The 23,964-nt window shown below is 47.4% G+C and overlaps 1 protein-coding gene across 3 annotated transcripts; it reads left to right on the top strand.

The window, feature by feature from the left end:
• The first annotated feature begins 206 nt into the window (after positions 1–206).
• LOC115457903 (cysteinyl leukotriene receptor 2-like) lies at positions 207–13,010 on the top strand. Of its 3 annotated transcripts, XM_030187585.1 has the most exons (3): positions 207–399; positions 917–988; positions 11,395–13,010. In XM_030187585.1, the coding sequence occupies exon 3, from the start codon at positions 11,434–11,436 to the stop codon at positions 12,424–12,426; it is 993 nt and encodes a 330-aa protein (XP_030043445.1). In that variant the 5' UTR covers positions 207–399; positions 917–988; positions 11,395–11,433; the 3' UTR covers positions 12,427–13,010. The 3 variants fall into 3 exon arrangements, with proteins under 3 accessions (XP_030043445.1, XP_030043446.1, XP_030043444.1); XM_030187586.1 differs by lacking the exon at positions 917–988; XM_030187584.1 differs by lacking the exon at positions 207–399 and having other exon boundaries at positions 778–988.
• The last annotated feature ends 10,954 nt before the right edge of the window (positions 13,011–23,964 follow it).

Here is a 23,964-nt window from a genome sequence, read left to right as displayed (position 1 = left end):
TCTGGTGAGAACCTAAAATCAGAAGCCCTAAATATAACCGACCTGTAATAATTTACCAACAAAAGCCGTTCATGTGTGAGGATTACGTGAATCGACCCGCTGACTGCTTTGAATTTCTCAGAAAAGCTGAGAGGCTTTCCTTATTTGGCTTGAAATCCTTCCCACACTTTCTCTGCAGAATTTCTCTCTACCAACAGCAATGAAGAGGATACTGGCATTCTGCCTGCAGCCCCATCCCAGTCCCTTTGTCTGCACCCCTCCTTGTGCCTTGCTAGGATTAACCTCTTCCCATAAACTGCAGATGTCCTTTCCTGGGTCTGTTTCCCTGTCCCCTTACAAACCATCAGCTTTTAGCTGTCCAGCAGCAGAGACTTCCTTTCCTAGGAGTTCAGTTGCAAGGTAGGTGTAGTGAATCTTTGAGCACTTTGAACAAACTCATTGTGACTAGGGAGGGTTAATTTGTAGTGGGTTTAGTACCTGCCATCTTTTTGAAGGTTGGTTCCTGTGATTGGGAGGCTGGGGTGAGGTTTATAAAGAAATACATGTGACTGGTTTTAGTTAAGTGTTTGCAAATAAAAGGCTAAAAGTGAGGAAAACTGCAAAGGAACAAAAGGAGGGACAGTCTGAGAGACAAAAAACAAACAAGAAAGGAGAGACAGACACATGACAGGAAGAGAAGGGGGGGCGTGGGGGACAGTGAGTCTAGCAGGGAAAGTGAGAGAGAGGGAAACAAGAGAGACAGGCGTTTGACAGTAAAAGTGAGATCATGAAGCACAGGCCAAATGAGACTGAAATAGAGGGAGGGAGGTGAAGACAGAGAGAGAGAGAAAGAGGGTGAGAAAAAAAACCCATATTATTGTGAAAGTGAACTGTGGATTAAATGCAGTTTCTCAAGTCCTGGCATTTTGTCAAACAGTGATCTGCATCCTCCTGGTCCGTCACCAGTCTTTCTCCTGAGAGACACTTGCAGACCGAGCAACACACACAGGTAAGACGTCTTAACTTTTTCTTAGAGAGCAAAACTATCTGCTTGGAGAACAGTAACTTGGGACTTCAGTAAAAGGGGGGGGGGGGGGTGGTTGTTAGTAAAAGGGAGCCAATTTACCACCCAGCGCTGACTGTTCCCACAGGAAAAGTAAGATCAGATGATGTGAATGTTGTTCTGATCTGCTGTCTCCTGTCTTTCTATGTGTTCACAGTAATTCGTTTAGATCCTTGACTCAATATTCGCTTAAACTTGCTTTTTATTGTCATATGTACAATACAAACAGTAGTTGCACGATTTAATTTTCCCTACGGGAGTACTACACTTTCTCTAAGCCTCACTTCCAGTTCCCAGCTCAGGCTGAGGTGCCGATGATCAAAAGTACATGCAGGTTCTAGAGGCCATTGGCAATATATTATAGTGCCTGCATTTATGTATTTATTTGTCGCATTTGTACCCCACATTTTCCCACCTATTTGCAGGCTCAATGTGGCTTACGTAGTACCGTAGAGGCGTTTGCCAATTCGGTTGATAACAAATACAAGGTTATGTTGTGGTCAGATGAGGTAGGTGTGGATCAGGCGTCATGGGGTTGAAGGGAATGAAGATTATAAATTGTCCAGTACGATCATTGGTTATGCTGTGTTGCTGGGTGTGGGGATTTACGTTGGATCGGTGGGATAGGCCTTTTTGAAGAGGTGAGTTTTTAGTGATTTCCTGAAGTTTAAGTGGTGATGGATTGTTCTCACAGCATTTGGGAGTTCGTTCCATAGTTGTGCGCTTATGTAGGAGAAGCTAGATACGTAAGTTGTTTTGTATCTTAGTCCTTTACCGTTTGGGTAATGTAGGTTTAGGTATGATCGTGATGATCCGATTCTGTTTCTGGTTGGTAGATCTATGAGGTCTGTCACGTATCCTGGGACTACACAGTAGATAATTTTGTTGGCCAAAAAGTGCAGATTTTGAAGATGATCCGTTCTTTGATTGGGAGCCAGTGCAACTTTTCTCATAGGGGTTTAGCACTTTCAAATCGTGTTTTACCATATATCAATCTGGCTGCTGTATTTTGGGCGGTCTGGAGGTTTTTTTTGTGAGTTGTACTTTACATCCCGCATAGATTCCGTTGCAGTAATCTGCATGGCTTAGGACCATTGATTGTATCAGGTTTCGAAAAGTTTCCCTCGGGAAGAAAGGTTTTATTCGTTTGAGTTTCCACATTGCCTAGAGCATTTTCTTTATTACGGTATTTACTTGGTTCTCGAGAGTAAGGTTGCGGTCGATTGTGACGCTGAGTATTTTTAAGCTGTCTGAAGTAGGGAACCTGCTCAGAAGGGTCTAGCACAGCAAATGAGCGCGCCAGGCCTTAGCGCAGAGAGCGTGCAAATGCAGCCAAGCTCATTTAAATGAGGTAATTCTGTATCGCTCCCCAATGATCAGAAAAGAGCACCCAAAACAAAGGCGCTGTTCTGGCGCTATTCTGAACAGCGCCGGAGTTTTGATCGTCTGCCCAAGCGCCTGTGCCTGATCTAGGATGAGCCTCTTCACTTACTTACGTTTGAGTTCTAATCCCTGGCTCTTTCACTGGCTCTGATTTATTTATATATTTATTACATTTGCATCCCACATTTTCCCACCTATTTGTAGGCTCAATGTGGCTTACATAGTACCGGAGAGGCGTTACAGACTCCGGTGTAAACAAATACAAAGTGATGTTGTGGTAAGATAAAGTCCATGTGGCACAGCCACACTAGGGAATCGTACAACGGAAGAGTTGTGTTATGTCCATTACGTTCTTTAGTTTTGTTGTGTTGCAAAGATCAGGCATTTATGTTGGATCCGTAGGGTATGCCTTTTTAAACAGGTTAGTTTTTAGTGTTTTCCGGAAACGATAAAGCGATCACAGGTGAATTGCTTTATCTGCCTTCAATTTAATCTCCAGCTTTGCCCCTGATTCCCTTTATCTGGTCTCAGGTGAGTCACTGTACCTGTGCATTCGCTCTAATCCTCCCTCTGTCCCTGACTCTTGGGCCAATGCTCAAAACGTAACACCGTCGCTAGAGGCGATTAGAATCGGTGTTAGTGTGCTCAGGGGACTCTAGCGGTGGAGACAATGTGCACACCAAAATTTATGCAAATAGCATGCAAATGTAGTCAAACAGATGTTAATGAGGTCATTCCCTATTCCCTTCCAATGCTTAGAGAACAGCGTACCAAACAAAGCCACCCTTACTGCTGAAAACCTAACGCCAGCTCGGTGCAGGAGTTAGGCTGTTTGAAGAGGGGATTTCTCACGCTTCTTTCTTTAAAATCTGCCAGTTTTTAAATTTCTTTTGGAAGTAGAAGAAAGCCTGTGAAGCCCTTAAGCACCGCTACTAAGAAATAAATGTGCACGAGTCCGAGCAAACCCAAAAGCAAAAGCACACATTGCTGCCTGGTTCCTGTGCTTACATATAAGCCTTCCAAGTAAAGAAAAAAATTGAAACTTTATATATTTAAATGGACAGAAAACTCGTGGTAATGTATGCTTTGCTTTCGGGTTTGCCTGGCGCACGTACGCAAGACCTGAACTTACTGCAAAACTCTTCAGCACATGTGCCGAGCACATTCCTCCGTTGCTTTTGCTTTTACAGCACGCATATAATTTGAATACCATTTCCTTTGAGCATTGTCAAGCTAGTTTTCTGCGCTGTTGGCTTTACCGCGGGAGTTCGGAGCATTAGCCTGTCTGTGTCTGATCTCAAGTGAGTCACTTTCCCTATCTCCCAGTGCTTTTATCTAGGATCCCTAATTCTCTGTGGAGGGAGTGAGCTCTATCCATGACTCTGTGTGACTAAGTCACTATGATGGTTTGGATTTTGCTCACACCTTTTTCAGTAGTAGCTCAAGGTGAGTTACATTCAGGTACTCTGGATATTTCTCTGTCCCAGGAGGGCTCACAATCTAAGTTTGTACCTGAGGCAATGGAGGGTTAAGTGACTTGCCCAAGATCACAAGGAGCAGCAGTGGGATTTGAACCGGCCACCTCTGGATTGCAAGACCGGTGCTCTAATCACTAGGCCACTCCTCCACTCTAGAATCTTGCGCTATTCTTTGGGGTTCTACATGGAATGTCGCTACTCTTTGAGATTCTGCATGGAATCTTGTCACTCTTTAAGATTCTAGAATCTTCTTTATTTAGATTTTGCTCACACCTTTTTCAGTGGTAGCTCAAGGTGAGTTACATTCAGGTACTCTGGATATTTCTCTGTCCCAGGAGGGCTCACAATCTAAGTTTATAGCTGAGGCAACGGAGGGTTAAGTGACTTCCCCAAGATCACAAGGAGCAGCAGTGGGATTTGAACCGGCAACCTCTGGATTGCAAGACCGGTGCTCTAAAGCCCACATTTACTTTTGATCATCGGCATCTCAGACTGAGCTGGGGACTGGAAGTGAGGCATAGAGAAAGTGTAGTACTTACTCCCTTACGGAAAATTAAATTGTGCAACTATTGTTTGTATTGTACACATGATAATAAAGAGAAAGTTGCTGTTTTTTGACAGGCTTTTTGAAAATTGCCCACCCTTTCTTTTGGTCAAACGCATACTCATTAGGTGAAGCCTCAGGATGGGACTAGGCTGCATTGTTTGGAAGGGGAAAGGTGCCTGCAGAAAAAGTGAGTGCTGATTTCTGTGCATACATTTTTCTATGCAGTCATCCAGGAGAAAATGTGCATGCACTCTCCCTATAACAACTGATGTAAAGTTAGTGAGTAAAAATACTTTGTCCATGGACAAGCAGGATGTGTCAGCCACACACTGGTGGCGTCATCCGACAAGCCTGGAAACAGTGGCGTTCCTAGGGGGGCTGACACCCGGGGTGGATCGCCGATGCACCCCGCCCCCCGGGTGCAGCGCCACCCCCCCTGGTGCAGCGCGACCCCCCCCCCCCCCGGCGAAAGAACACCCCCCCGGGTGCACGCCGCTGCGGGGGGGGGGGTGCCACGCGCCGGTCAGCTTCACTCGTTTCCATGCTCCCTCTGCCCCGGAACAGGTTACTTCCTGTTCCGGGGCAGAGGGAGCATGGAAACGAACGAAGCTGACCGGTGCGCGGCACCCCCCCCCCCCCCCCCAGCGGCATGCACCCGGGGCGGACCGCCCCCACCGCCCCCCTTGGTACGCCACTGCCTGGAAATGGATTACGTTCTCCCAGAGCTCACAGGGAACTTTTGGAAGGCTCTCGCTGAGGTTGCATCGCTTGCCCTGTATATATGTCCCAGAGAGCCGCTCCAGGATGCTTACACTCACATTCCCATCCAGAAGGTGCACAAGAAATTTTTGCTCTTCACAGTCCTGGGCAAAACACTACCAGTACCGAGTCTTCCCATTCGCACTAAGAGTCTTCAATAAGTTTGTGGCAGTAGCAGCAGCACACCTCTGCAAGGATGGGATGTGCGTATTCCCCTACCTTGTTGGACCTTCACCACGTGAGACCGTGGCCGCAGTCAGTGCTACGGTAACTCTCCTCCAAGCGCTCAGCTCTTCAGGTTGGAAAAGAGACGGGTGAGAGGAGATATGATTAAGGTCTACAAAATCCTGAGTGGTGTAGAACGATAGAAGTAAATCGATTTTTTTACTCGTTCCAAAAGTACAAAGACTAGGGGACACTCGAGGAAGTTACATGGAAATACTTTTGAAACAAATAGGAGGAAATATTTTTTCACTCAACGAATAATTAAGCTCTGGAACTCTTTGCTGGAGGATGTGGTAACAGCGGTTAGCGTATCTGGGTTTTAAAAAATGTTTGGACAAATTCCTGGAGGAAAAGTCCATAGTCTGCTATTGAGACAGACATGGGAAGCAACTGCTTGCCCTGGGATTTGTAGTATGGAATGTTGCCACGATTTGGGTTTCTGCCAGGTGCTTGTGACTGTTTGGAAAATAGATATTGGGCTAGATGGACCATTGGTCTGACCCAGTATGGCTACTCTTATGATCTTATGTTCTTATGGTCAGTGTGAAAAAGTCTAACCTGCACTCGATTCACACACTAGAATTCATCAGAGCTGAAGTCTGCACAAAACGCAGTATGGCCTTCCTATCTTTCCCCAGAGGACAGGCGATATCACACCTAGTGCGGTGTATCACATCTGCGAGAAGCGTACCATCACGGACCCTCCTAGGACACTTTGCAGCATTGAGCCACATCATGCCCTTAGCCAAGCTACACATGCGGCCACTCCAGTGGTACCTCAGGAACAGATGGAACCAGCACAAACAACCGCTGTCTCAATACCCAGTCCGCCTGCAAGGCACAAAAGTGGTGGCAAGACCACCACAACATCTACAGAGGAAGACTCCTCCAACAACCTCAGCACAGTCACCACGGATGCCTACAAGCTCGGGTGGGGAGCCCACATTCTCCACATAAGAACCGAAGGCACCTGGTCCCCCTCCGAATCAAAATACCACATCAGCCCCCTGGAGCTCAGAGCTATTGGAAACGTACTCCAAGCCTTCACTCCCTGGATCTCCAACAAAAAAACATCCTGATCCAAACATCAACAAACAGGGAGGCACGGGCTCCCTCCCCCTTTGCAAGGAGGCACTCAGGATCTGGACTTTTGCTCTCTCCAGATACAGTCTCTTACAAGCAACCTACCTGCCAGGTCTCCACAACATGCTGGTGGACAGCCTTAGCCAGAAGCTGGACTCCCACAAATTGTCCCTACACCCGAAAGTCATACAAGAACTGTTCCACAGGTGGGGCACACTACTGATGGACCTCTTCACCTGCGAAGGCAACGTGAAGTTCAAACTCTTCTACTCTAAATGAACTTCACAGCTCAGGCTGAGCCATGACACCTTTGCAATCCACTGGGGGCACCAACCGCTCTACGCTTACCCCCTCCCCAACGGACTTCATCCACAAGACACAGATGATTATTCAGGACAAGGCCACCATCCTCCTAATCACACCCTATTGGCCCAGACAAGCGTGGTTTCCCTGCCTCAGGAGCTTAGCTAAGATTGGATGGCAGAGCCAGTGGTGGGAGGCGGGGCTGGTGGTTGGGAGGCGGGGATAGTGCTGGGCAGACTTATACGGTCTGTGCCAGAGCCGGTGGTGGGAGGCGGGGATAGTGCTGGGCAGACTTATACAGTCTGTGCCAGAGCCGGTGGTAGGAGGCGGGCGGGACTGGTGGTTGGGAGGCGGGGATAGTGCTAGGCAGACTTATACAGTCTATGCCAGAGCCAGTGGTGGGAGGTGGGGCTGGTGGTTGGGAGGCGGGGATAGTGCTGGGCAGACTTATACGGTCTGTGCCAGAGCCGGTGGTGGGAGGCAGGGCTGGTGGTTGGGAGGTGGGGATAGTGCTGGGCAGACTTATACGGTCTATGCCAGAGCCGGTGGTGGGAGGCGGGACTGGTGGTTGAAGAGGACAGGTACAAATCAAAGTAGGGTACACACAAAGAGTAGCACATATGAGTTTATCTTGTTGGGCAGACTGGATGGACCGTGCAGGTCTTTTTCTGCCGTCATCTACTATGTTACTATGTTCTTAGAATGGCTGGCAACAATACCGCCAGTACATCTACTGAGCCGACCAGATCTCATTACGCAGGACCATAGGGCCACACTACACCCCAACCTGAGAACCCTGGTCCTTTCAGCATGGATGTTGAAAGGCTAACAGCCCCTTTTCATGTGTCTCTGGAAGTCATGAACTTCTTTCTAGTGGGCTGGTGGCCCTCTACCAGAAAATCCTACACCCTCAAGTGGAAAAGGTTCCGGACCTGGAGTACCGCAGCATGGACAGACCTCCTCTCAAGCCCTCTCCCAGCTGTCCTACAGTACCTACTCAGCCTACTGGATACAGGCCTCAGGACCTCACACAAGACCGGCTCATTCTCTTATGGACAAATTGCTACAGTGCTTGTTCATCATTATGGCTGAAAATTTCCTCATCAGAATGGTAATGTTATAGTTTTGGCCATGTTGCTCATTTTGCCATGTTGGTACTGTTCTTGATTGTCACAATCATCTTGCCATGTTGACACGTTCCTGTTCTATTTACTTTGCCATGTTGGTAATGTTCTAATTGGTCTATGTCTCACGTAACCTTTCTTACCTTCCGTGGTTGGGTCCACCATGTGGACCTTTAAATAAAGTCTTTTTTTAAACACAGAGCTGCCTCTCAATGTCTTCTCTGCCCTGCAGTCTCATCCTACCTCAGCGGGATAGTGGGCTCATGAAGGGGCACCTCCTATAGGGACAACTCCTACTATCTGGCCCCTTCTCAACCTTCAGCTGGAGTGTCACCAGTATGTGGCTGACTCATCCTGCTTGTCCGTGGAGAAAGTGGACTTACTTACCTGTAATGGGGGGTTCTCCGTGGACAGCAAGATCAGTCAGCCCCACAGACCCTCCCTCCTCCCCAACGGATGGTTCCACAGGATAAAGCTGGGAACACCTGGGGAAGGAAGGGACATTCTGGGACATATATACAGGACAAACAATGCATGCACAGAGCACAGAGGGAGCCTTCCAGAAGTTCCCTCTGAGGTCTGGGAGAGCATAATCCAATTCTGGGTTTGTCAGATGATGCCACCAGTGTGTGGCTGACTGATCCTGTTGTCCACGGAGAACTCCCATTACAGGTAAGTACACATTTCAGAATTTATCTCCCTGTACCTCAGTCCTTATCTCTCTGCCTCTGTCACTGACTGTGTGTGACCTTGAAGCAGGGGCGTATCTGTAATGGGGCCACGGGGGCCAGGGCCCCCGTAGATTTGGCCCTGGACCCCCCTACCGATGGCTCTTGCAACCCCCCCTCCCTCCGCCAAGCTGCCGTCGCCTACCTTTGCTGGCGGGGGACCCCAACCCCCGCCAGCCGAAGCCGTCATCCTTCATTCGTTTGTTTTCTTCTTTCTGAGTCTGACTCGTCTCTGACGTCCTGCACATACACAACATGCAGGACGTCAGAGTCAGACTCAGAAGAAAACAAACGAATGAAGGACAACGGCTTCGGCTGGCGGGGGTTGGGGTCCCCCACCAGCACAGGTAAACGACAGCGGGCGGGGGGTCGAGAGGGTCGTCAGGCGGGCGACAGTTGTTGGAGGTGGTTCTGGCGGTGGCGGCGGCAATGCCGGGGGGGGGGGGGGGCTAAAATGTGCCCCCTCACCTCAGCTCTGGACCCCCCTACCGGCGAAGTCCAGATAGGCCCCTGCCTTGAAGTGAGTCACTTTATCCCCTTGTGCCTCTGTTTTCCTGCATATAATGTGCAGTGTTGATGTTGGCTTCAGTTTTTCAAAAGAACAAAAGCAGGAAATTCCTCTACGGCAATCCAAGGGCACACCGAAAGAGGAGAGGATGACGCAGGCTTGGGAGCTGCAGAAAAATCATTTTATTAGAGCACCAACAGTAAAGACCTGACATGGGTCTGTGTTTTGGTGGGCAACTCACCTGCTTCAGGGGTCACATAAAAACACCACCTCTGGCCTTTGATTCCTTTTGGGACTATCAGTAACCCAAGGATTTTTCAGCCCGTCCTCTCCTCCTTTTGCGTCTGTTTGGCAGTTCTTTCTTACAGTGGCAAAAGCGGGCGGCTTGTCCGTTGAAACATGGCTTCAGTTTTTCACCTATTTTTCTTGGCATGTGACTCAAGGACGGGAAATGTGCTGCCAGACCACAAACCTCAGAGGTGGCTTTATGTCATCTCTCATGTATTAAGTCTGGCAATTGTTCTCTTATTCATATCAGAGGTGATGGAACAGGATCGCATTTCTATCCTAAGAACCATTGGTACACTCTCTACTGTAACACACAACCAGTGCTGGTACTCAAATGCCAGGCCACCCTTCAGGGGTGGGGTGATCACTGAAGGACCCACCTCACAATAGCCAGGCCCCCTGCGACCAGTCACAGAATCTATGACAAAGCAGAATTAGAGCCTGAACGCCTTCATTAAAACTGGGGGGTCCATGGGTCAATTTTAGCAGACAATGGAAAAGGTGCCGGTACTCAGTACCCCCAAGTACCCCCTCAAAAAAGCCCTGGACTCAATACACACAGTGTCTCTACACAGAAGACCTTACCAGTGACGATCCTAGGTCGGCTGCCACCCGAGGCGGATCACAGATGCGCACCCCTCCCCAGGTGCAGCACGACACTCCCCCCCGGGTGCATTCTTAGCTGCTGGGAGCAGCTGCATGGCTCTGCGCTCCGCTGGCTCCCTGCTCCTTCTGCCCAGGAACAGGAAGTAACCTGTTCCGGGGCAGAGGGAGCAGGGAACCAGCGGAGCTGACAGGCGCACGGCTGCTCTCTGCACCCCTCCAGCAGCGTGCACCCGGGGCGGACCGCTCCGCCCTTGGTTCACCGCTGGACCTTACCCACCCAAGCTATGGATAGGGAGCTTTAAAGGGTCATTGCAGGCGTTAATATGTTAGCACCTATTTCCCCCAAATGAGCAAGAAGAAAAGACAGTAAAATTCTAAATTTAAAAACTGCTGGTTGCCATGTCGCTGTATGGTATGAGCTAGTGTGCAGGGAAGTGGGGACCAGCATCTGGCCCATGGTCTGCCTCCTTTGCATGCTTAATAACTGCTAAGGTTGGCAGAGACCTGAAATGCAGCCACTTGACAGGATTGAAAACCACAGACCAGGCAACAAGTGCTTTTCTCCCTGAACTAGCCATTTCCTTCCAATGTGTGTACCCAGAGACGGAGATATAGCAAACCAGTGAGGGATTAGAACTGAGGCACAGCAAGATAATTCTGAAATGTGCACAGGTAGTTGTAATGCATTTTTACTCACATACTTTGTAGCAGTTCCTAGGAGCCAACAGTTGGATGTGCTAAACTGAACCCATTTATCCCTCTTTACACACAGTGCTATATATTTTGGGGTGCTCAACACTCACTGAGCTGGCACCTCTGTGTGTGCAGAAGGAAGTGTGCACTGCTGTGCAGTGGTGTGCTCTATAGGGAAAGCTCATATTGATGCTGTCTGTGTTGTACCTGTTTGTGTGGTGTATGAAGCAAATTACTAGCTCTACTTTCACTAGAAGAAATGAATTTAGCATCGTGTAATTAAAATTTTTCTTCACTCAACGTGTAATTAAACTCTGGAATTCGTTGCCAGAGAATGTGGTAAAGGCGGTTAGCTTAGCGGAGTTTAAAAAAAAAGGTCTGGACAGCTTCCTAAAGGAAAAGTCCACAGACCATTATTAAATTGACTGGGATAAGCAGCATAAAATGCATTGAACTTTTTCGGGACCTTGCCAGGTATTTGTGACCTGGATTGGCCACTGTTGGAAACAGGACGCTGGGCTTGATGGACCTTTGGTCTGTCCCAGTGTGGCAATACTTATGTACTTAATGGGCAGTTCCACTGTTAGAATTGAATACTATAATTTCTTTGTTGTTTTATCCTTCTAGGTGGCTGACCGGTACACTCGTTTACCACTTCTTGTAACCATGCTAGTGCCAACCATGGGCTTTCACCCTGTCCTCACCAATAGTTCTTCCTACCAACAGTGCAGTCATGACTACAAGTTCCCAATCTACACTGGAGCCTACCTGTTCATCTTTCTTCTGGGATTCAGTTTCAATGCATCGTCCCTCTACGTCTTCCTGTGCCTCATCCCTCGCAGAACGCCCAACAACATCTTCATGATCAACCTGGCTGTGTCTGACCTCTTCTTTACCTTGACCCTACCCCTCCGTATCATCTACTACCTGAGGCAGGGTGATTGGATCTTTGGAAGTCCCCTCTGTGGCATCCTCATTTACACATTTTATCTGAACATGTATACCAGTATCCTCTTCCTCACTGCACTGAGTGTCTCCCGCTACGTGGCTGTGCTTCACCCAATGAGGATCAGGGTGCTCTTCAGCTTTAGGAGGTCCGTGGTCATATCGGTGGTCATTTGGTTGGTAGTTGGCTTGGCCACATCTCCATTTCTCCTGGCCAAATCCTTCTGGAGGGATGGAAAGGTCCGTTGCTTCGAGCCCAGGGATGAATCCTCACTAACTCGTATCCTTATCATGAACTACAGCGGTCTTATTGTGGGCTTCGCTATACCCTTCTTCACCATTGTCATCTGCTATGCATGCATCATCAGGCACCTGAAACGGGGTAGCCAGGACCTAAAGGGTTGCCAGCCTCGGCGGGACCGTGTCATAGCCCTCATTGTCATTGTTCTCTGTGTCTTCTTCTTCTGCTTCCTGCCTTACCATATCCAGCGCACAGTACACTTACACTTTGCGACTCGTAGACGGGATGACTGTTCGATCACCTTGCTTATGCAGAAAATGGTGGTTCTTACAATCTGCATGGCATCCACCAACAGCTGCTTTAACCCACTGCTCTACTACTTTGCTGGGTCCAGCTTTCGTAGCGCCCTCCGGAGTAAAGTGAGGCACAATAATACAGGATCCTCCTGGAAGGGGCATGGTATCCAAACTTAGTTTGGGGAAGGACATTTGCTTGAAGCGAAGACTGATCCTATGGAGACATCTAACCACCAGTATGTGACCCATACCATGTCAGGTTCCAATCCCATCACCACCACCAGACTCTCTGTATGGCAGAATACTGAGAGCATAGAGCCATGACAAAGCAGATGTCCATTCCTAACCACCTTGGCTACAAATTTCACCGTGTGACCTGGTGCTAAGAACAGAGAGCAGTGTCACCTGTAAACTGAGGCTCTAATCCCACAGCTGCCACCAATCTCAAAGGTCCATATTAAGCCAGTATACTATTTCCAACAGTGCATTCACTGTGATTGTGAAGGCTCTGTGGTGCTATATCTTATTATTCCAAATGCGAATCTTAGAATTTTTAACTGTTGACCTCCTGACTACTCATTGAGGGATGTTACTGAGCATAGCATCCTGTTTGCATGTTTGGCCACCGCTGCACATTAAGCAGAAGATTTCAGCATATTATCTGCGATGACAGTTATATCTCTTTCCCCCCGACCCCATGACGCCTGATTCACTTGTACCTCATGTGACCACAACACAATCTTGTATTTGTTATCAACCGAAATGGCAAACGCCTTTACGGTACTTTGTAAAGCACATTGAGCCTGCAAATAGGTGGGAAAATGTGGGGTATAAATGTAACAAATAAATAAATTTGTATTTCATGTCACTTTCATATCATGAGGGGGAGGGGGAGACACCTCAAGGGCGATAGCGAGCAAAATGTTGTCAGTTTGCTGGTTTAATCAAGTATGAACAATGAATGTGTCTATGCTGCAAACCACAATTCTAAATTCATTCTTCCAAGATTGGGTCAAACTTAACTGGTTGGTATTGTAGCAAATTGCCAACTGTCTTATTTGTGATGCCACATTTTGATCATGAAGGAGTGTAATCTGTATGGAGTGGCAAGTGTGACTCTGGTTGCCTTCTTGGGCAGACAGGATAGGCTGTGTGGGTTTTATGTCCTCACATTTCCTCCTCTTCGTCTCTGTCACAGTGCTCTTCAGCAGGTCACTTGACTATCCTGTCTTTTGCAAACTGACTAATTTATTTTAGACATGATCTTGCTGTCCATTGATCCTTGTAATCTTGTCTATAATACAAGTAGTTAAGCTCTCATCAGTATTCCCCTGACTTGTAATGAGGAGTGAGGTTTTATCATTCCCACCTTAGTAATTCTCTTATCCCTTATTTGTCCTGTTTGTCTGTCCTAATTAGATTGTAAGCTCTGTCGAGCAGGGACTGTCTCTTCATGTCCAGTGTACAGCGCTGCGTACGTCTAGTAGCGCTATAGAAATGAAGAGTGGTAATAGTAGTCTTTGGGATTCCGGAATCTTGCTACTCTTTGAGATTCCGCACAGAATCCTGCTACTCTTTGTCCTTATCCCTTATTTGTCCTGTTTGTCTGTTCTAATTAGATACAGGGACTATAGTTCCTACTACAATTCCCAGCAAGCATGAGGACAAACACAGGACTGGCTTATCCTGTCCTTGATGACCTGGACATGGTGGATTGTCTAACTGGTGGGGCTGACTTATCATGTGACCCCAGAGGTGATAGCACATGATAAATTTGGAGCCAGTAGCAAAGCTTTACTTTCTCCTCCATCAGTCTCTTTCTGTGCACAGAGTACAAAGATCTAGGGTCAACCCATACTTGGAAAACATTAGAAGAGGCTGGTAATGATTGTATAAACATTTATTAAGCTCTCTCCAGGTGAACAAATATGTACAAAAACAGGCCAATAATACAGTAATCACCGAAACACTGGGGATCAACGTAACAGGTTTCTTTGGTACAAATGCACAACCTATACTAGAAACCTAACCATTAAAATTAACTAAAACTATCACGTGTAGTATAATATTTGACACTGCAGCAGAGAAAATAGTTTCATTTCAAGCCCCTCTCTCCCCATCCCTTTTTCTGGGAACTTCTGATAGCAGGGATAGTCAATTACAAACACTTAACAAAGACAAAAGAGAGATATATAGCTTCCTCTGCCCTCCCACCTAACAAAAGCTTGACTAAGGTGGGTACCTGGACACTCATCAGGACATCTCTGAAAACCAAAGACCCAAGAGACCGAAAGCCTGGAGAACCCATTGAAGACAAAGAACTCAGAGGAAAAGCATAAACAGGACATTTGCTTGTCAAAGGTATACCTGCCCCTCCCATCAACTATCAGACAAATGGACACCAGGACATCTGCAGATCATGTGAACAGACTACAATAACCATAATGCCTTGCAAGTTATCCAGTGCAAACCAGGAAACAGGTGCTTGGGACTCTGTGACCATATCCTCCTGCAGCTTGCAAGATATAAAAGCAAAAGCTGTTTCCTCAAGATTCAGATTCTCTTCAGCTGCAAGCAACTCAGATGATCCACTCACTGCAGAAGCCCTGTTCCTGTCCTAACCATGTGCTCATCAATCAGCTGGACCACAGCAAGCTTGTAACAAGGACTTGTAAGTTAACCTACCTGCTACTTTGTTCTATTTTATGCACAAATTCTCTGTTCTAAGATCCTTTTAAAAACCTACCTCTCGTGTGCAATTGTATATTAAATCAAACTTTTTGAAGCTAAAAATATGGTCTCTTTGTGTTCTGAGTATATGGTATCTTTTATATATACTTAATTTATTTAATTTATTGCAATTATCACCTTTGGTGATTGGTGGAGAAATTAATATCCTAAAGCTTATAAATACAGCGCCTGCTCTTAAATTATAAACAATAGCGAGTGCTCTAGAGCTCTTTCCCCCAAGATAAATCATTTCTTGTAACAAGATGTGGAACCAGCAAAGGCTTCTGTATCCTAATTTCTTTGGGATTCTCCCTTATGATCCCCTTTTCTCTTGGCTTGGGAATTAGCTGAGGCTCAGGCTTAAACCTCTTTTCTCCTCCTCAGTAATGGGAGCTTGGCCTCTCCCTTGCAGTGGTGTAGCCAAGGGTGGGCCTAGGCCCACCCACGTTGGGCTTAGGCCCACTCAGTAGCAGCACACCTATGATGTGGCTGGCAGGGATCCCCAATCCCCACCAGCCGAAAACTCCCAACAACCGTCCCTCCTGCATACCTTATGAATAGCAGATCTTCGCCTGCAGCGAGCAGCGACTGATACATACTGCTTGCACCGGCCCCACAGCCTTCCCTCTGATATATACCCACCTATGTGGAAACAGGAAGTTGCATCATCAGAAAGAAGGCTGTGGGCCAACATGAGCAGTGTGTATTAGTTGCTGCCGGCTGCCAGTGAAAATCTGCTATTTAAAAGGTATGTGGGGGGAGGAAGGATGTTTGAGAGACCATATGGCATGCAGGCAAGAGAGGGGGAGACCAAATTACTTGTGGGACAAGGCGGAGTTCTTCTGCCCACCCATCTTGGGTCCAGGCCCACCCAAAATTGGGTGTCTGGCTACGCCCTTGCTCCCTTGCCCTCTGAGGTAGACAATTAAGATCCTTCATGGGCTCCTAGGTGGGAAACCCACTGATTCTACTCCTATGTCTTTACTGGCCGTTCTTTAAGGAAGAACGGTTCTGGGCAGTTCCCGACACTCATTGCATAGTTCCCTCCAATTTTAGAAGAACACCCGCAGCAGGGACCCAGAATGTTTGTGTTGTTATTGCAAGAAGACATTTTGGCATCTTGCTGCATTTGGTTCCTACTGTTTTCTGCTGCTTCAGTTTGCATTAGTCTGTGTATTCAATTGTAACATATTTAGAACTGTGAATGGGCTGGCCAGAAAGGATTTAAAATGAATAAATAAAGGCATGCCACTTCCACTTGCTTCTCTCCCCCACCCCACCCTGGTATTGATCTAGGGAAGGGATCCCAACAACTCTGTTTTGTTTTTTAATGAAATTTTAACAAATTAAATCCAAGCAATTTCACTTGTACAGAAAAGTGTTTCTAAAGGTAACATGATCTTTTACAAAGAGATTCTCAAAAAAAAAAAAAAAAAAAAAGAGAGAAAAAGAAAATATAATTACACCCAAGTCCACAATATTGGATCCAAGACTTAGTGAGGAGGGAAAAATAAGATAAAATTAAAGGCATATTATACCTGAAGTACATGAGCTAGATATTTATCTTATGAGGAGCCTGTTCGTTCTCCTGATGTTCTCTTAGTTGCCATAAATGCTGACAAGTGAGATGATTCAAAGAAAACATATTTACATCTTTATATCTAATGATACATTTACATGGGTATCTTAGAAAAATGGTTCCACCTATTTGTAAAACCCCAGATTTCAGCAAAAGAAACTGGTTACGTCTACACTGGGTATCTCTTGATACAAATCAACCTATGCATCCAATTTTTCTTACTTAAGTACGCAAATGTGAAATGCGTTACCGAAGAGTGTGAAAACGATGCACGACCATCAAAACTTCAAGCGAACTTTAAAGACCTATCTGTTTTGCAAGGCCTACCCTATTGATTCTACTTAAAGGCCTCAATTCTATACATACATTGCAAATGAATATATTATTTCTTACTAGTAAAAAAGCCCCATTTCTGATGCAAATGAAACGGGGGCTAGCAAGGTTTTCTTCTGTGTGCATGTGGGAGTGTGTGTGTCCCTGCCCTCTCTGCCGTCTCTCCCCTCCCCCCTCTGAGTCCTTCATTGTTACAGAGAGAGCGATTTGATTTCCTGCTTTGCTGTTTTCCTTCACTGTTTGTGTTAGAGAGAGAGCGAGGGCGGGGCAGACACTCATGGGGAAACCGGATATCTCTCCCCCTTCACACTTCCGGCTGGAGGCTTCATAGAACGTTGGTGTTGTCTTTTATATAGAGAGATTTCCTTGTCCCTTATTGTACCCATTTACCCCTACCTTGCCTGATCCTTTTTCTAATTGTATTTGTTTAAAACCTACCGTACTTGGCGGCCATCGTTACGGTATTTTGTAAGCCACATTGAGCCTGCTAATATGTGGGGGAAAATGCCGGATACAAATGGTACAAATAAATAAATAAATAATTGAATCTCAAAGCCTAGGATCCCAACAACTTTGAACTATGAGTTGGATGTGGCCGTTCCATCCACATATCAGATCTAGCTCCAGTGCAAGGTTTTTTTTTTGGGGGGGGGGGGGGGGAGGGAGGGTTGGCCTATGTACTTCATCCTGCCTTTCTCGCCTTTCCATAGCCTTCAGGGATTTCAGCTGGCAAACCGTCAGCAGCCCACCCTCCCTGGCAGTGGTCCTTCCCTCCCTGTCCCTCTCTGTGGAGCTTTCCCACTGCTCAAGTTTTCCTCCTTCTCCTCATCCTTCCCTGTATCAGGAAAGTAGCAACAGCCCAAGAAGAAAGGGGGGAAGAGGGATAGAGCTGTAAATAGCTACTGCTACACAACCAGGGCAGCTGAACCTGCTTCACCCAACTGCATTCAATCGCCATCAATGGTTTTGCACCTGCTGCTACTGGGAGTTTGAGCATCCGGATGTCCCCTGCTCTTCCTAATGCAGCAGGATCTGGAGTGTGTGGTAAGTGCCACCTGCTCTGATACTGCAGGGGCAAGGAGAGCAGGGGAGAGAGGGGACTAAGAGGAGAAAGATGGGATGGAAGGAAAGGAGAGGGGCAAGAGCGGGCAGTGATGGAAGATGGGAATGCAGAGAGGAGGGGGGAAAAACGGGAGTGGGTGGGTGGGAGAGATTGTGCTACACAAACACTGCGGATGCTGGGGAAAGGGGGAGGAACCTGGGCTAGGATTATTTTCGATTACAGCTCCCTGTCCCCTCCCTCCCTCCCTCCCCCCCCCCACCATCAGTCCCTTTCCATGATGTTGAAATATCCTATGTGGCCCTTCTCATGAAAAGTTTGTGGATCCCTGAACTGGGGGAAAGAGAACAAGTTAACAAACATATCAATAGTGACACATGATATTTGACCATTAGGTGGCAGTAATGGTTCAAGTCAAACATATCTTAAGTTTTTTGTTTTTTTTTACTTCAATTTATTGATGTTCATAAAGCAGTTGTATGTGTATTCTCCATTACAATTTAAACACTGTCTTAAGAACTTGGCTATATAAATGTTTTAACCTACTCTGTTACACTTACCGAACTAACTTGTAATAAAATCTATTACTAGGATATCATAAAGTTATTATGGGCCAATATTCAAAATTGTTTATCTGTATACATGCTTTAACCATAGTTGACTATCCTGCTTATAATTGAATGAGAAAAACGCCCAAGTTCCGACCTAAATCGGGAGATGGACGTTTATCTCACAAAAACGAATAACGCGGTATAATCGAAAGCCGAACTTGGATGTTTTCAACTGCACTCCATCGCGGAAGCGTACAAAGTTGACGGGGGCGTGTCGGAGGCGTGGTGAAGGCGGGACTGGGGCATGGTTATCACCCGAACAGAGATGGGCGCCTTTCGCTGATAATGGAAAAAAAAATATGCGTTTGTAGCTAGAATTTAGGGCACTTTTCCTGGACCCTGTTTTTTCACAAATAAGGCCCCAAAAAGTGCCCTAAATGACCAGATTACCACCCGAGGGAATCGGGGATGACCTCCCCTGACTCCCCCAGTGGTCACTAACACCCTCCCACCACAAAAAAATGATGTTTCACAACTTTTTATTTTCACCCTCAAATGTCATACCCACCTCCCTGGCAGCAGTATGCAGGTCCCTGGAGCAGTTGTTAGGGGGTGCAGTGGACTTCAGGCAGGTGGACCCAGGCCCATCCCCCCCACTACCTGTTACAATTGTGCTGCTTAATGCTTAGTCGCCCAACCCCCCAAACCCACTGTACCCACATGTAGGTGCCCCCTTCACCCCTTAGGGCTATAGTAATGGTGTAGACTTGTGGGCAGTGGGTTTTGAGGGGGATTTGGGGGGCTCAACACACAAGGGAAGGGTGCTATGCACCTGGGAGCTCTTTTACCTTTTTTTTTGTTTTTGTAAAAGTGCCCCCTAGGGTGCCCGGTTGGTGTCCTGGCATGTGAGGGGAACCAGTGCACTACGACTCCTGGCCCCTCCCACGAACAAATGCCTTGGATTTATTCATTTTTGAGCTGGGTGCTTTCATTTTCCATTATCACTGAAAAGCAAAAACGCCCAGCTCACATATTGTCGAATAAAACATGGACGTCTATTTTTTTCGAAAATACGGTTCGGTCCGCCCCTTCACGGACCCGTTCTCAGAGATAAACGCCCATGGAGATACACGTTTTCGTTCGATTATGCCCCTCCACGTGTATTCAGCAGCATTATCTGGATAGTGCTGCAGTGATCTGTGGGTAAAACAATGGTGGAGCTGGAAGTTATCTGGTTAACAACAGTATTCGGTCCACTAACCCAATATCTATCCAAATAAAGTTAGGCCACGGAATCTTAGCAGAGATTGGGTGGCAACACTGGTAACTGGACTCAAAAGCAGTACTGGGCAGACTTCCACGGTCTATGCTCTGATCGTGACTGAATAGATATGGATGGACTGGAGTGTAAATTTTAAGGGACTTCAACGTTAGCTTCCCAGCTCAGTCTGTGCCCTGAACATGGCAAGGTCAAATCAAACTCGGATATACATATAAAGTATCACATAACTTGTAAAATGAATTTATCTTTTTGGGCAGACTGGATTGACCGTACAGGTCTTTATCTGCCGTCATTTACAATGTTACTATGATGGCGAAAAGGCTGTCCTAAATTCATCTGGTTAGCAGGCTGAATATCGCCACTGCTCCCAAAACTATCCTCACAACAGCCTCACCATCCCATAAAACCGTTGCCACCCCCAAAAGCAACCACTGCAACTGTCCAACCTCCTGAAATTACCTCCCCACCTCCCCACACCTACCCCATCACCTTGCAAACTGCCTTCATGCCAAAGAATTCTCTCTCCTAACTGCCTCCTCCCCCCAAAATCTATCTGCAACTGCACCACCTAACTTGCAAACTGACCCCACCCCCAAAAACTTCTCCCTCGCAACTGCCCCTCTTTGCAAAATGCACCCCACCAAAACTACCTCCTGAAACTTGCCCAAAACCCCACAAACTGCTCCCTGCAACTTGACCCCTATGCTGCAAACTGCCCCATCTCAAAAACCTATGCCCCACGAATGCTGCATCACTCTGTCAACGGTCTCATCCTCAAAATCTATTCCCCTCCATTGCCTCCTAATCACACTAACTATCCCCAAACCAAAATACCCCCCTGCAAACTGCACCACCCATAAATATTACCCGACTGCCCCACCACCATGCCCACCTGCCCACAAAAAACTGCTCCACCACCATGCAGACTGCCCCACCATCCCACAAACTACCTCCCAAGACAGCCTTGCAACTTTCTTACCACCTTGTACACTGCCCACACCTCAAAAACTATGACTCCACCCCCAAAATCTATCCCACAACTGCTCCATCACCCCACAAACTGCTAATATTCCCCTCCCTCAAAAATTGCACCACTATTCCCAACTACCCCGCACAGACACAACACTCAACATACAACAGAGATATAAACAGACACACATACGCATGAGTTGGAAAGAATATCATGAGCCATGTTCTGCATGCTTTCCCCATTCATTCTGTTTAGATAGCTTTTGTATTGTAAGAGAGGGGTGGGCAACCTCAGTCCTTGAGGGCCGCAACCTAGTTGGGTTTTCAGGACTTCCTCCAGTGAATGTGCTTGAGATCTATTTGCCTTCATTGTATGCAAATGGATTTCATGCATATTCATTGGTGAAATCCTGAAAACCTGACTGAGCTGTGGCCCTTGAGGACCAAGGTTGCCCACACCTGTTCTACGACACGAGCCTTAAAGTTTCTTTTAGTGTTTCCAAGAAATATCAATTTGCATGAGCATATCTCTATCCAGCTTATTTTCGAAGGAGATCGCCGGCCATCTTCTGACACAAATCGGGAGATGGCCGGCCATCTCCTAAAGCCGGCCAAATTGGTATAATCGAAAGCCGATTTTGGCCGGCGCCAACTGCTTTCCGTCGCAGAGCCAGCCAAACTTCAAGGGGGTGTTTCGGTAGGTTAGCAGGGGCAGGACGTGGGAGTGCTTTGAGATGGCCGGCTTTGCCCAATAATGGAAAAAAGAAGGGCGTCCCTGGCGAGAATTTGGTCCACTTTATTTGGTCCCTTTTTTTTCAGGTCCAAGTCCCCCAAAAGTGCCCAAACTGACCAGATGACCACCGGAAGGGAATCGGGGATCACCTCCCCTGATCCCCCCAGTGGTCACTAACCCCCTCCCACCCTCAAAAAAACAACTTTAAAAACATTTTTTTGCCAGCCTCTATGCCAGCCTCAAATGTCATTCTCAGGTCCATCACCACAGTATACAGGTCCCTGGAGCAGTTTTAGTGGGTGCAGTGGACTTCAGGCAGGCGGACCCAGGCCCATCCCCCCCTACCTTACACTTGTGGTGGTAAATGAGAGCACTCCAAAACCCACTGTACCCACATGTAGGTGCCCCCCTTCGCCCATAAGGGCTATGGTAATGGTGTACAGTTGTGGGGAGTGGGTTTTGGGGGGATTTGGGGGGCTCAGCACCCAAGGTAAGGGAGCTATGCATCTGGGAGCTTTTTTTAAAAAAATTTTTAGAAGTGCCCCCTTGGGTGCCCGGCAAATGCCTTGGATTTGGCTGGGTTTGAGATCGCCGGCCTCGGTTTCCATTATGACTGAAAACCGAGGCCGGCCATCTCTGACATTTGGGTGGCCCCAACCGTATTATCGAAACGAAAGATGGCGAGGCCATCTCATTTCGAAAATACGGTCTGCCCCACCCCTTCACGGCGCCGTCCTCAGAGATGAGCGCCCTTAGAGATGGGCGTCCCCGATCGAAAATGCCCCTCCACGTATATAACATCGATGGTATTTCAATTAGAATAATCTCTACAAAAAATTATTTTTGTCTAGTCATGGGATGAATGAAAAATTTTGCCCACAAAGTCACAGCACAAGCTATGCGTTCCCCACACGTAAAGTGGCCCATTGGTGTATATCTCTTTCATAAGAGCATATGAATTACCATACTGGTCAGACCGATGGTTCATCTAGCCCAGTATCCTGCTTCCAACAGTGGTCGATCCAGGTCACAAGTACTTGGCGGGATCCCAAATAGTAGCAACATTCCGGAACCCCTAACGAGTAGCAAGATGGCAGTTGCTAACGGGTTGGCGACTAGATGCAGCTGCCTGAGAAGTCAGCCTATTTCATCTTCTCCATCTCCTAACCCTGTCCTTTTGTAATTACAGAAGTTGTCTTGTGTTTCTCTACTTGCTAAATAAACCTGAGAACAATTGTGAGGAAACGTCTTGGAGTATAAGTGTAATAGTGCAAGGTTATTCTCCCACAACAGTAAGTGTGTGTGTGTGTGTGTGGGAAGGGGGGGGGGGGTTATCCTTCACCAGAGTGAGTGTGGGTGAGATTAGGGATAATTGCTGCTGGCCCAGGGACCCCAAAATCTTCCACAAAGAATACTAGTGTAACCTGGTATCAAAATATATATATCCCGTGTGTACGTGACTGACTGCGCCCTTGCTAGAATGTTCTTTGACCCAGCCCTCTGAGATACCACCCTTTAGCAAAGATCAGGTCAAGCCAAAGGAGAAATGAAACAGGTTTTGCAACCAGCTAAATTGTCATCAACTGCCTCTGACAATAAGGTGCAGCCCTCAGGCCGAGTAAAAAATTCCTGTGCCTTTTGTACCCTTTAGGCTCGGGTTCTTATATATATTAATGCTGTTGCCCTCCATAACATTTATAACAGAAACTGAGTGCCCAGATGCAATTATAGAAGAGGCACTCAATGTGCCAACATTCAGGGTACCTAGAGGGAAGCACCCACTTATAGAATCACCCCCTTAATTTAAGAGAGGAGGTTCACTGGGGGAAGGGGTGATAGAGGTTGAGAGATTAATGAGGGGGGGGGGGGGTAAAGGGTTGACAGATTCTTGGAACATGGAGATTGACTAAGAGATGAGATTGTTGACCAAGTACATTTATACCCCTACACTACTACTGGAAACATCTCATTCACGGGCCTTAAATCTCACTCATTAGGGTGGTAATCTCACTGTTTGGGATATCTCTGGGATCCTATTCCAAGATCCAAGAGATACAGAGGCTTATCCAAGACATTATGTTCACTGACTGGGTATGGTGCAGGGGCGTAGCTACGGGGGGGCCACGGGGGCCTGGGCCCCTGCAAACTTCATCCGGGCCCCTGGTTTGGCTGACAGTGTGCACAAGAGGAGCAAGAAGAAAGAAGAGCAGGGGGCAGGCAGCGAACGCGGCTGCGCCGGAGACTGTGCTGAAGAAGGCTTCGGCTGGTGGGGGTTGGGGACCCCCGCCAGCAAAGGTATTTGTTTGTGAGGGGGCGATGGGCGGGCGAGGTGTGGCGGTGGGGGAGGTGAGGCAGTGGGGGGAGGTGAGGCATGGCAGTGGGGGGGGGGGGCGGCGGGGCAGCACTCAAAATGTGCCCCCAGGCGATGGGGGGGGGCGAGGTGTGGCGGTGGAGGGGGGGAGGCGGTGGGGGGAGGTG

The sequence above is a fragment of the Microcaecilia unicolor genome, chromosome 14 (genome assembly GCF_901765095.1).
Source record: "Microcaecilia unicolor chromosome 14, aMicUni1.1, whole genome shotgun sequence".
Classification (NCBI taxonomy): domain Eukaryota; kingdom Metazoa; phylum Chordata; class Amphibia; order Gymnophiona; family Siphonopidae; genus Microcaecilia; species Microcaecilia unicolor.
The sequence above is the reverse complement of the archived record's forward strand: the minus strand, read 5'-3'. Positions and strand labels throughout refer to the sequence as shown.

Excerpts from the sequence above, each read along its gene's own strand:
- LOC115457903 (XM_030187586.1), top strand. The coding sequence starts at position 11,434 with ATGCTAGTGCCAACCATGGGCTTTCACCCTGTCCTCACCAATAGTTCT.